The sequence below is a fragment of the Glycine max genome, chromosome 20, assembly GCF_000004515.6.
Source record: "Glycine max cultivar Williams 82 chromosome 20, Glycine_max_v4.0, whole genome shotgun sequence".
NCBI lineage: Eukaryota > Viridiplantae > Streptophyta > Magnoliopsida > Fabales > Fabaceae > Glycine > Glycine max.
In genome coordinates, this window is record NC_038256.2 from 42,075,235 (window position 1) to 42,089,044 (window position 13,810).

Consider the following 13,810-nt stretch of genomic DNA (forward strand, 5'->3'; position numbering starts at 1 on the left):
GAATCTCCTCCAAATATCGATCCAAGAATGAGACAAAGAGCTCATGTTAGTTTTCAGTATCTTGATCGAAATACCAATCAATGGTATTCTTCGTAGAAATAACATTCTTGCTTATTTCGATAACACAGTTTGAGAATTACTAAATATAGGACTATAGGTATAAATTCTATTTTAAAGTTCATAGACAATGGTAGACAATAATTGTTTATATAAACTATTCTGTTGTAACTCAAAACTACATGTAGCACATCAAAATAACATTTTTTTTTGTTAAACAACCCATTAAATAACTCTCATTATAAATGTTGTAAATGAACTTACGTCTAGAGAAATTATTATTTTCCTCTGTTAGCAATCCAACATGTTATTGGCGCACTATCATATCAGGAGTGCCTACTTGTTCTACTGGTTTTCAAAAGACAGAAAAATAGATAAGTTGATTTTAATTTTTTAAAGAAGCTTAATATATTCTATTTTTTATTTATTTTCTTACAAGTATTTATAAGAAAATTTATGCAAACATCACCTAGTCCTTAATTAAATTATTTCACATAGACCGTAAATTAACAAAGAAAACATTTTATATCAAAAAGATAAAAAATTACTTGGGGTGATATTAGTGTTGGGTGAAACTGCTTCAGTTAAGGGAATTCTATTCTGTAAAACCCGTAATGTTAAAAGAACAAATAAATGTAAAGAATTACTTGGGGTGGGAGGGAAAAGCAAAAAAACAAAATACAAAGATCATTGGCAAAGTGGTAAACTAAAACATGGCCTTTGATTCCTTAATTTGATTGATGACTTAGGCAGAGGTACAAAGCTAACTGTGTTTCCCATCATGGAACTGAGCATTTTTGGAGGATTTAAAAGTCTTCAAAAACTCTGTAGCCTTCTCCAACTCTTCCTTCTGCTTTGAATTGTCCCACTTGTGCTCATTTGCCAATATTTCAATCACACGAGGCAATGCCTTTCGTGCTGCGTTAGTTTCAAGGAAAGCAAGACGAGTTCTCCTAGCAATGAAATCAATAGCAGATTCACAATATTCATTACGAGCACAGTACGCCACTTCTGCCTCCAGATAAGGGTAACCGTGGGCAAGTCGTTTACCCAAATTTTCATTCTAAACAGAAAAAAAAAAAAAAAAAACAGAATCAATTCTTAATACTTACGAAATACTGAAGCAGACTAGAACTCCTAGAACATGCATGAAGCCTCTTAACAGAGAAATATTGCCATCATACCAAAAAGATCCTTATTGTTAGATAATGCAATAACTAAAATGCACCATTAGGATCACGAGAGGATGTCTCACCATTTCACATATGCATAGACTGATGTATGTTTTGAGTAATAACAGAAGAACCAAAAGGAAAAAGAAACAAATAAGAAAACACCCCATGCTCATGTTCCAATCTCTGCTCTGGTGCAAGATTAAGAAATGCCGTCACATACAAGAGCATTTTTTGTTTTGGACCATAATCTTGAATTTATATTTATATACTACAGAAATCTCAGAGAGAGAGAGAGAGAAAATATCACTAACAGAGCGGGGTCAGGGAAAGGCTCATACCCTGACTTAGTCAACTTGCAGCCTCCAACAATTGGAGAAGAAATGGGATTGGCCTCATCCATTTTTGTTTTTCCCAATAAATCTCTAATGTAACTACACTGAGTCAGAATAAGAGCACCATTGGGCTGAGGTCTAACTTCAATTCCCAGAAAATAGTCAAGATTCCCCAGGTCTTTGAGTGAAAACTCAGTGTTGAGTTTGGTGACTAAAGACTTGATGAATATAGGATTGTTCCCGGTGACAATAATATCTACATACACAAGCATGTAGATAACAGTATTTTTGGAATCAGTGTAAACAAAAAGTGAGGGATCACACTTGCTGGACCTGAACTGAAACCGAAGAAGAGTGGCCTTTAGTTTATCAAACCAAGCTCGAGGAGCTTGTTTGACCCCATAAATTGTCCTCTTCAAGAACACCATTGAGAAAAGCATTATTGACATCTAACTACTGAAGACTCCACTTATGAGTTACAGCAAGAGAAAGAAGAATTCTGACAGTAACTGGTTTGATTACAGGAGAAAACGTCTCATTGTAGTCAAAACCAGGTTGCTGGTGAAAGCCTTTAGCCACTAGTCCGGCTTTGTATTTATAAACAGTGCCATTAGGATTTTCTGTGACTCGAAAAACCCATTTGCAACCCACAGGGGATCTATTTGAAGGAAGAGCAGTGAGAGACCAAATACCATTTTTCATCAAGGCCTCATACTCAGTTTTCATAGCTGCCAGCCATTGTAGATTAGAAAGAGCAGACTTTGTAGATCTGGGCTCAGCATGAACTAAAAGAAGAGTAGGCTGCAACCTGGGTTAAACTACACCAGCCTTGGCTTGAGTGCACATAGGATGAGTGTTATCAGGTCTGACATGAACTGCTGGAGCTGATTGAGAGTCAGCATCTGAAACAGAATTTGCTCCCACTGAAGTTGAACTAGCTGTTGAGGAATCATCATCCACTTGGCCTGCAGGAGTAGGGTTGTCAAGAGTGGGAGGAGTGACTCCTGTTGGAGGTGTAGACAGAACTGTTAGGGGCTGTTGAGAGGAAGAAACAGCAGCAGTAGTTGAGGATACTGAGTCTGGTTCTCCAAACAACCTAGGAAAAGGAAAGGTCAACTCATCAAATATCACATCCTTTGAAATATACATCCTGCCATCTTAAGCCATGCACTTGTAACCCTTGTGAGAGAGAGAATAGCCTAGAAAAGGGTACTCCTGAGACCTTGGTTGAAGCTTATTCTGATTGTAGGGGCGTAGGAGAGGATAGCAAGCACATCCAAACACTTTCAGGAACTTATAATCTGGGAGTCTGTTGAACAATTTCTGATAAGTCAGCTCCTGATTAATAGAGGATAATGGAAGGTGATTGATAAGATACAAAGCAGAAGTAACAGCATGGTCCCAGTACTCAAGAGACGACTTGAGATAACATAGTGAGGGCAGTTTCAACCATGTGTCAAGAAAGATGACTATTAGAAAGAGTACTTACATGAGATACACTAGGACTGATTCTATTTACACTAGGTGAAACAGAATCTAGAGAAGAAGTAGTTGGCACAGGTTCTGAGCCAGCAGCACAGATGGTATTGACAGTGAAAGAGGGCTGGAGTTGCTGTCTAGCCGGCTGAAGCAAATCAGGGAATAGATAGAGACCATCACAGCCTACCATCCCTTTAAGGAGCAACTCTTTAGAGACCTGAGATTTGACCAAACAGAATTCAGAATGAAACTCAAAAAATACAGAATTATCCGTACAGGATTAACTGACACTGATTAAATTTTTGGAAATGGAAGGAACAAACAGGAGGTTATGAAGAACAAGGGGAATTTTGGGATTAAAAGGAGATGAGAAGGAGGATAAACCTGAAGATTTGATATTCAAACCTTGACCATTACTATTAGAATGAATGTATAAAAATAACTGTTACAAACAGTTATTGCAGGACAGATAGACAGCTAACTAATTTTCTTTCACTAACAGAATTCTGTTAGTTAGTTGTTAGTTTAAAAGAATTCAGTTAGTTAGTTGTTAGTTTAACAGAATTCTGTTAGTTAGTTGTTAGTTAGTTTGTGATTAGCTTCAAGGTCTAGAAGTTTATAAATACCTCTTTTGTAACTGCATTAAAGACTAACTTTTTCAGAATCAATAATATCAGTTTTTCCTTTTTCTGTTCTCAATGTTTTCTCTTATTTTCTCTGTTCTCTCAGTTCTCTAAATCTGATATGGTATCAGAGCTTGTTTCTTCATAAAAGCTTTTCTCTTCATTTTATCGAGCTGCACCTTCACATCCATGACTTCCGCATCTCAAGGTTTCAGTTTGCATTCATTTCTGACAACGATAGCTGAGAAATTGGATGATTCCAACTATCTACACTGGCGACAACACGTCGAACCAGTCATTAAATCGCATAAGCTGCAGAGGTTTGTAGGAAGCAAGTGTGATCCCTCTTTGTTCATCTATACACATCAACAACACACTGTCTAGATTCTAGTTTATGTAGATGATATCATCATCACAGGAAGTTCTAACTCTCTCATTCAACAGCTAACTTCGAGATTGAATACAGCCTTTTCTCTTAAACAGCTAGGTCACTTAGACTATTTCTTGGGGCTGGAGATTAAGTATCTTCCTAACAGGTCTATTTTGATGTCTCAAAGCAAGTATGTCAGAGATCTACTTCATAAAACTCAAATGGCTGAGGCACACTCTATCTCTACTCCTATGGTTACAAACTGCAAACTGTCCAAACATGGAGCTGATCTATTTCATGATCCAACTCTCTATAGGTCAGTAGTGGGTGCCTAGTGGGTGCCTTGCAGTATGCTACCCTTACTAGACCTGAGATTAGTTATGCTGTTAATAAGGTTTGTCAATATATGGCTAATCCATTGGATTCTCATTGGGCTGTGATCAAAAGGATATTAAGATATCTCAAGGGTACTATATTTCATGGGTTATTCCTTCAACCTGCTTCTGTTTCAAAACCTATGGCACTCTATGCTTTCTGTGATGCTGATTGGGCATCAGATATTGATGACAGACGTTCCACATCAGGAGCAGCTATCTTTCTTGGCTCAAACTTGATATCCTGGTGGTCCAGGAAGCAAAAAGTCACGGCAAGAAGCTGAATATCGAAGTTTGGCCCAAACATCTACTGAATTAACCTGGATTCGAACCCTTCTAATAGAATTACATGTTTCTTTTCAAACTCCTGTGATTTACTGTGAAAATCAAAGTACAGTGTCCATAGCTCACAATCCAGTGTTCCATAGTAGAACAAAGCATATGGAAATTGATGTCTTTTTTGTAAGAGAACAAGTTTTGGCCAAACACTCTCAGTTGTGCATCTTCCTGCCTTAGATCAATGGGCAGATGTCTTAACCAAGCCACTTTCCTCAACAAGATTTGAAGCACTAAGGGACAAACTCAATGTGAAGCATTTTTCTGTAGAAAAACCTTCCCCTTGAGTTTGTGGGGGGTATTAGAATGAATGTATAAAAATAACTGTTACAAACAATTATTGCAGGACAGTTAGACAGCTAACTACTTTTCTTTCACTAACAGAATTCTGTTAGTTAGTTGTTAGTTAGTTGTTAGTTAGTTTAACATAATTCTGTTAGTTAGTTTGTGATTAGCTTCAAGGTCTAGAGGTTTATAAGTAACTGCATTAAAGACTAGCTTTTTCAGAATCAATAATATAAGTTTTTCCTTTTTCTGTTCTCAATGTTTTCTCTTATTTTCTCTGTTCTCTCAGTTCTCTAAATCTGATAATTACCAATTGTAATTTGATCTGGTTTGATGAATATTCTGAGAAAAAATTGTGATATCGTGAGAGGCCCCTGAATCAGGATACCAACTCGAAGAAGGGGCTGAAGGAACACTTGTCAAATTGGCTTAGGAAAATTAGTGTGCTGAGAGTCCTGATTGTACTGAGACTGATGAGACTGTTGTGTCTGATGGGAATTAGTGATTTGATTTTGACTTGGGTACTGGTTCTGATTGGAGTTAGCAGAGGTCTGAGACTGATTCTGATCAGGATATTGACTGGGATAATCCATAGGCTGAGTGGGAACATAATCATCATTGTGCCTATGATGACAGTAAGAAGCCTCATGACCATATTTATGACAGATTTGGCACCGGTTATGAGCAAATCGACCTCTGTCGCGGACACCACTGCGACCGCTTCGATTAAAATTTCGGCCGCTGCTGCCACCGCCACCATGGCCAGCGCCAACGTTAACGTACCTATTTCCACCATTGAAATACTTATAGTTCATGCCAGAGTGCGATGATGAACCAGAACCTTGAGTAACATAAGCCTGAGGATAAGAATCCTGGTGCACCGAATTGGGGCTAGAATTAGGTTTTGCTCCTTCATCGAGATTAATTGAAGCAACGGACGAGGCAAGTGATTTCTTGCAAGCGATTCAAGTCTCATGAACCAATAGAAGAGTCGCGACTTCACCAATAGACAGCGACTCAAACTTGCCACTCACAAAGGTGACGAGCGACTCAAACTCATCTAGTAAACCATCAAGAACGATGTCAACATGATCAGATTCAGACACATGCTCTCCAATCGACAAGAGAGAATCAATAATGGTTTGAATGCGAAACAAATAGTCAGAAATAGAACTATTGTTCAGAAAAATATTGCGTAAATCATTATGGAGCTGCCTCTTTGAGTGAAAGTGCGTGTGAAGCTGGTCCCAAAGATGCCACGCAGTTTTGCAACCAACAAGCCGCGGAAGTACCTCAGCAGAAATAGTGGACTGAAGCCATGACAAAAGGAGTTGATCCTGTCGCTCCCAAAGCAGAAACTCAGACAAAACAACACCTGCATCATGATTGGCAGCGGTGAGTTATCGAGGCGGAATCTGCGGTTCAATGAGAAGATGAAAAGGCCGATGTCCTTTGAGAACAGGTTCAACCTGTTGACACCAAAGGAGATAATTGGAATTGGTAAGCTTCTGTGAAATGGAGTGCGAAAACTCCTTCGTAGTGATAACCGCCGAAGAACCTAGCAGAGAGCCACCATTCCCAAGCAGAGGAGAGGGAGGAGGAGGAACAGAAGCGGAAGTGGAAGCCATGGAAATCGAAACAGAGCTCTATGATACCATATAGAAATCTTAGAGAGAGAAAATATCACTAACAGAATTGAGGTGAAGTGAGATATTATTCACCCCAAACAGAAACTGAGTACAATATAGTTTATATAGCAGTTACATAACTGTAACTGTCAACTAACTGAGTTATTTAGTGACAACTGCCAAACAGCTGTCCTAACTAACTGCCTAACAAACAGTCAACTAACATCACTGCCTAACTAATGTTAACCAACTATAGTTAGACTACCAGAGTGACATAACTGCCTAACAGCATGACTAAAAGAAAAGGAAGAGTTACACCAAGGAAGTATACTCCTATAGATACAGATAGTGTCGTATCCAGACAAAATCTGGCTCCATCTTTAAAATTCTGAAATACAAACTTAACAAAAATACAAAACAGCGCACTGTGTGCTTATTTAAATGTGAGTACTAGGAACTGAAAAGTTGATCAAATGACACCAAATCACAGCAGTTACTAATCACACATTCTATTTTACATTAAAATGCACTTGTATATGTTTGTTGCTCAACAAAACTAACAATAAGAAATATAAGTAATACAAGCAAACCTGAGCAATGGTAGCCACACGCTCGGCTAATGTTCCATATGCCTGAGACAAGTGCTTTGCAACAGCAGAATCCATTACCCCGGGAACAACTTTACCCCTATATGTACTTTTCATGCGCTTATACTGTTGAGCAAGAACTGTAAAAGAAGAAGGCTCCCACCCTTCACCACCAACAAGCCGGAGATTGTTGGTCACACATATACTGGTGGGGGTCAGCTTTCCAGACTTTATAGCTGCATTAACAGCATCTTCTGCCATGCTGAAAACACATTATAGTCAGAATAATACCAACGTTGCTGGAACGCTGATGAGAAAAAAAGGCAACAATGACTTAAACACTAGAAGTTAGAAAATAATTGAATATTACTCATTAGATAGAGTAATTAGATTACCAACATGATTAACAATATGCTTGGTTAGCAAAACAACATTTGAAAAAACTTCAGCAAAGCAACTTCAGCTGCCCATTAAATAATTACCTTCGATAGGTAGTCCACTTGCCACCAGTGATGGTGACCAAACCAGGGTAATCCTCCCAAACAACATGATCCCTTGAGATACTCTCAGTATTTTTGGCTGTTGGGTCCAATGCTAATGGCCGAATGCCACTCCAAGCAGAAAGAACATCAACACGGCGTACCTACCACCGCATTATTCATTCCCCATCAGCAAACAGTGTGGTATGGAAAATGCAATTATTAATTCTTTCAAAGAAGAAAAAAAAAAGACATGTAGATTGAGTGGATACTCACTAGTCACTAGCATCAATTTGCTTGCATATCAAAGGACAAGCCCCGTCAACGATAAAAGAAAAGGCAGGGGGTTCCCACAATTACCAAATTGAATTATTTAATTCTGAATCTAACATCAGAAATAAGAGAGAGGGAAAACACAATAACACCAAGCATAGCCTTTTCCTAGTAGGTGGGGACTTTATGAATCAAACATCATCATTGTGTTCTCTCCACACCAATTCTTCAGAAAATATAAGGGGGGAAAAAACGTGTAAAAATAGTAAGCTATATTGGCAGGAATAACATACTTTAACATTAAGGTAATCAGAGATGGCATCCAATATAAATTGTATTTCATCTTCATGTGGTTCTGGAAGATAAGTAATGCTAGTGCTAGAATCTGTAGTCCCAGCAACTGTTCTTCCCAGCCATGGCAGCATGAAAACAACACGTCCATCCTTAGTTTTAGGGACAATTAGGCCCATTCCTTCAGGAGAATAATAATCAGGGAGTATAATATGCACCCCACTGCTGGGAGAAATCATTTCCTGTGCATTTTTGTTGGCCATTTTCCTTATAGAGTCACAAAATGGCCCACCCGCATTCACAATTACCTTTGCATATGTATCAAACTCTTTGCCTGCAGCATGTAAAATAACAAATAAAGGTAGTTAACTATCAAGCAATAAATAACCAATATTTAATTTTGATTCCTAAAACTCACAGATTAAGATGTACTCCCCAAACTGTAACGTTCGTTTTACCATACATTCCACACAGATGTGGTTTAATCTAAACATCCACTGTAGGACAATAATGCTAGGGATTGCATGTGTATTACCTATAACATCCAAATCTGCTTAAACTACTGACATATATTATCCTAAATTTTCTGATGCACACACACACACACATAAAAAGGTAAAGAGTGAAAACCTTCAGTGTCTCTAGTAATAGATAGAAATAAAAGGATGTTTTACCAGTTAAATTGTCCCGAATTCGTGCACCAATTATCCGTTTTCCGTCATCGTCCTTCAGTAAGGACACAACTTCTGCATGGTTCAGCACTGCTGCACCAGCTAGAGCAGCAGTACAAGCCAATCCAACATTAAGCCGTGCATCATTCATCTGCCCATCATAATAAACAACTGTTCCCCTTAGGCTTCTATCATTTACCACCCTTGCCAGAGTGGGAAAGAGCTCAACAGACTCTTTTGTCGAATAATATCTTGATAAGTGCAACAGTTGTCTTCCGGCGACCAAATCATACATTTTCAAGCCCATCCAGTAGTACACTACTTCAAACCAGCTAAAACACGGTGTCATGCATGGCAATGCATGACATAGGTGTGGTGCATTTTCAATAACCTGTTTCCGCTCTTCAAGTGCATGAAGCACTAACTTGAATTGTCCATAGTCAAGGTTAAATACAGCTTTCTCCAGGTATCGAACGCCTAATAGTTCACAAAAACACCAACATATTAGATTTAGATAAAGTGTTTAGAAAAGTTAATCTAAAAAAAATAGAACAGTGCATAAATTTAATAAAACATTGCCCCAGAGAAATGAACTCTGGCAGTTCAGTGTCTACATTGTTAAGATACACACAGGCCTTCACAAATCTTGTGTCAAAAGTTAAAACTTGTAATCAAAGATGCTTCTCAAGCCTCTACGAAAAGGGAACCACAATCGTCTTTGACTTGGGTAACTTTAAAATCCCAGTGTGTTTCATTTTTTTTTAGTTTATCGAGTACATTTCATATTTTATCTTTCACTTGCAAAAACTAATTCAAAATCACAGTCAAAATTATCAATGGTGGATGGTAGCATATGGTGAGGCCAAAATTCTGCCATATAAACACTCCATTGCAGCCTAATATTCTGGCACCATAATGGGCCTCCCTTCACAAATTGCCTATGGCGGAGGGACTGAAAAACGCCACGTTATAGCGTTATGGAGGAGTTATAACGGTTATTTAACAATATTGATCACAGTTCTACCCAAATTTCCTTTCAAAGAACGACATCAATATCTGCATCTTCTGTTACAGCCATAGCATGTGCCTTTTTATCCGACCAATTTTTAAGTGAAGTATAACCTGTGTTAACTACAAAAGAAAATAATAACATGCTTAAGGATAACAACAACAAAAACAATATGGTATAATTATACTTAATTACATAATAAAAAATTCATCAAGAGAACAGAACGACTGACAGATCAACAAATGGAAGAACTCCAACTGAAAACCTATGCATAGGATGATCTCAAAATAGTTGCAGACAGTAGCCAACTTGATTCAGAAGAAAATTGATAAAGAATGATCTAAGTGTTCAGTTTTTACAATTTTTTAATGTCAATCATTTTGGCATCTCATCTCTTCTTTTTATTCTTAGTTCTTATCCATTCTCTTCCTTTCTTTTCCCATTTTCAAGGGCCTTAGAAGAATGAAGACATTTGATTATAGAAGCACCAATACTACGACAAGTCGACAACTACCAACTCTCTTAAAAGCTTATTCTGTTAGGTAGATCCCCATGCATGATTTACACGAAGCAAAGGAATAAGAGAAAAAAAATACTACTAATTATAAAAGCAACAGCGTTGAATTAGAAATCAGAACACCAATGTCCAATCTGGAATATACCACCCAGGTCAAACAGCTTGATGCTGTTCCACTTCCATGTGCATATGTTCAGTTTTATCATCTTCCTTTAAAAAACTCATTTTCCAATTCATTAATCATCAACATACATTATTCACAACCAAATGATGGTATAAAAAAAAAGACCAAAAAATAAACCACGTTAAACTCATAAACAAGGTTTCAAGAAACAGTTCGCCACACGCCGCCACGTCAAGGTTTATGGCAACCACGACTATGGCCGCATCAGTAATGCAATTCCCTGCAATGTCAAATATCAGAATGAAACGAAACCGCGACCACAATTTAAAACCTTCCTTCTAACAGAAGGTTCTAGATTCCAAACAGCAATTGCACACCGCGCAATTCGAAATCATTTGACAAAACAGAATAACGAAAATTCAATATACATCACTACTAAAGCATGAGTGACACAAAAATCAATACAAATCATAACTCATTTGCAGCAATGTACCTCCATGAAGGAGCTTCGTGGATCGCGACGAAGTTCCGGAGGCGAAATCCTCCCTCTCCACGAGCCCGACGCGGAGTCCTCGCGTGACGGCGTCGAGGGCGGTGCCGGAACCGGTGGCGCCGCCGCCGATGACGAGAACGTCGAGCGGATTCGACTTGCCGGCGGCCTTGAGCGCTGACTGCTGCGCCTCCCTGGCCGGCACGACGGCGCCGGGGTCGTGCACCTTCTTCCGGAGGGCCTCGAGGGGGGAGCCGCCTCCGTTGTCGCCGGCGGAGACGAGAGACGAGTGCAGGAAGAGGACGCTGCCGTACGCGCTGGCCGTGGCCGTGGCGACGGCGCCGAGTTTTCTGAGGCGCGTCATGTGTGCGGTGCGATGATGAAAAGCGCGGTGAGGAAACGGTGGTTAAGATTATTATTATTTATTAATTGAAGGAACAATAAAACGGTTTATGGAGTGGGGTTGGAAGTTGAAAGTGAGAGCGAAACGGTGACATGTGGGTTTGTACGTTTATTTTAAATATGGTCAAAATGTGGGAACTAAAGTGTAGGGTGGTGACAAGTGTCAGAAGCTTCACCAGCGATTATTTTTGTGTTTGAACTACGAAATAGGGAACGGTCAATGCCATTTTTTATGCTCGAAGGAATTATTTACAATTACGTGTCAAATACTACTATTCTAGTTTACATTTTTTATTTTTTACTTTTTACTACTAGACTCTAGCAGTGGATTTTGTCTTTTGTGTAATTCCGTATTCCATATCATTAATAAATGTGTATCTGTAAAAAAAAATGTGTTTATATTTGGGACAACTTATTTTTCTCCACTTAAGCTGTTTTTAAATTAAAAATTATACATATTTATACTTATCATCTTTAATAATTTTTAGCCTTAAATATATAATTTTAAAAAAACTTAAATATATTTTTAATTTCTTAAATTTTAGTTATTTTATTTTTAATTCTCTAAATTTAAAATTATTTTTTTAGTCCTTAAAATCTATAAAATGTTAATTTTAATATGTGAGTCAAATAGAAAATGAAACATTCACAATATGGGATAATTTTTTACTATTAGAATTTGATTTTTTTATTTTATATTTTAAAGTACTAAGACTATTAGAATCAAATCAATAAAATAATTAAAATTGTATTTAAAGAAGTTAATGACATTGTAATTTCATATCTTAAACTATAAAATAAAAAATCAAATTTTAATGCTCAAAAGTTGACACAAATTATAAATGTTTTATTTATCGATTGACTCATATTATGTATGAGGGTTAAAAAAATATTTTGTAAATTTTGTAGACTAAAAAAAATAACTTCAAATTTAAAGAAATAAAAAGAAAATAAATTTGAAAGACTAAAAATATATTTAAACTTAATTTTTAAAAACACAATTTTCTCTTAAAACTCAATAGTTTTTAAAACACATATTCTCTAATTATTATCAACTATACATATCATTACTAAAATAATCTTTTTTTTACAAAATAATTATTAAAGTAATTAATTTTTCACAAATTATCTCAAACACACTCCTAAGGAATTACTCTCTGTCCATATATCATTCCTTAGAAAAATGATAAGTTCCTTTTGTGTTCTTCCTCCGTTCTTCTTCCTTCGTGATCGTGTCGTTTGTGGTTTTGCTGCTACTGTTGTTCGTGGTGCATTCATGCTGCTGTTGTCACCGTGACTGTGTTGTGTTGTTGCTGCTTCTTCCTTCTTCTTCTCCTTCGAGATAAGTTATCCTTCTTCTTTTGTTGTTGTTGTTTGTTTGTGGTTGTTAATGCTTATTCTCCTTATTGATTGTATATTTCTTGGTGTTCACTGCATTTGTCTTCTCCTTCATTGGCGTTTTCTGCGTGTGTTCACTGCGTTTTTCTTGGTGTTCTGCAAAAATCATATACGAATTGGCGATCTGTATATGATTTTTTAAAAATATTGTGGTTTTTGTTAGTTAAAAGCCGTACGGATTGTCGTATGGCTTTTTTTTTTTAAAAAAAAAAATTATGCCATACGGATTGTGGTTTTTTTTTAAAAAAAAATTTGTTATACAAATTGCCATCCGTATAGTTTTTAAAAAAAAAATTGTCCCATATGATTTTTTTTTAAAAAAAAAATATGTTATACAGATTGGCAATCCGTATAGCTTTTCTTAAAAAAAATATCATACAAATTATCAATCCGTATGACTTTTTTTAAAAAAAAAATCTTGTCTTACGGATCAGCAATCCGTATGGCTCATACAGATTGCTAATCCGTAAGAGTTTTTTTAAAAAAAAACATTTTTTTGGAAAAAAATAGGAATAACAAAAAATATTTATATTCATTTTAGTTTGCTTATTATTGATTTTATGAATGATTTATTCATTTATTCAGTTTATCTAAGAAATGTTAGTAGAATTAGATTACAATTTAGATTAGATTAGATTAGATTTTTAAAACAAACATTAGATTTTAGAAAGAAAAATTAGATTAGAAACAGGAAACTGTTAGTAGAGCAAAAATACTAAAATATTATTTTGTCAAATATATTTCAGAATGTCACGCTCTCGTGCGTCGTCATCACGTTGGACCAACCTCGATGAGGAACTGGAACAGCTTCTTGCGAATGTGCCTAGTAAGAATTAACATATAGTGACTTGAATGTTAATTTTGTTTTGTGCTTAAATGTCTGTTAATTGCGTGATTATGTCAGAATTGA

General features: G+C 36.8%; 1 protein-coding gene across 1 annotated transcript; it reads right to left on the reverse strand.

The window, feature by feature from the left end:
- Positions 1-636: 636 nt before the first annotated feature.
- Positions 637-11,583, reverse strand: LOC100778131 (glycerol-3-phosphate dehydrogenase SDP6, mitochondrial). Its single transcript, XM_003555397.4, has 6 exons — positions 11,104-11,583; positions 8,964-9,437; positions 8,292-8,623; positions 7,729-7,889; positions 7,250-7,508; positions 637-1,120 (listed from the first exon to the last, which is right to left on the reverse strand). Exons 1-6 carry the CDS (start codon positions 11,462-11,464, stop codon positions 821-823), a joined length of 1,887 nt encoding a protein of 628 aa, XP_003555445.1. The 5' UTR covers positions 11,465-11,583; the 3' UTR covers positions 637-820.
- Between the last annotated feature and the right edge of the window lie 2,227 nt (positions 11,584-13,810).

Excerpts from the sequence above, each read along its gene's own strand:
- LOC100778131 (XM_003555397.4), bottom strand. The coding sequence starts at position 11,464 with ATGACGCGCCTCAGAAAACTCGGCGCCGTCGCCACGGCCACGGCCAGC. Across the intron at positions 8,624-8,963 it reads AATTCGGGACAATTTAACTG|GCAAAGAGTTTGATACATAT; the intron begins GTAAAACATCCT and ends TACATGCTGCAG. Across the intron at positions 7,890-8,291 it reads CTGATTACCTTAATGTTAAA|GTACGCCGTGTTGATGTTCT; the intron begins GTATGTTATTCC and ends ATGCGGTGGTAG.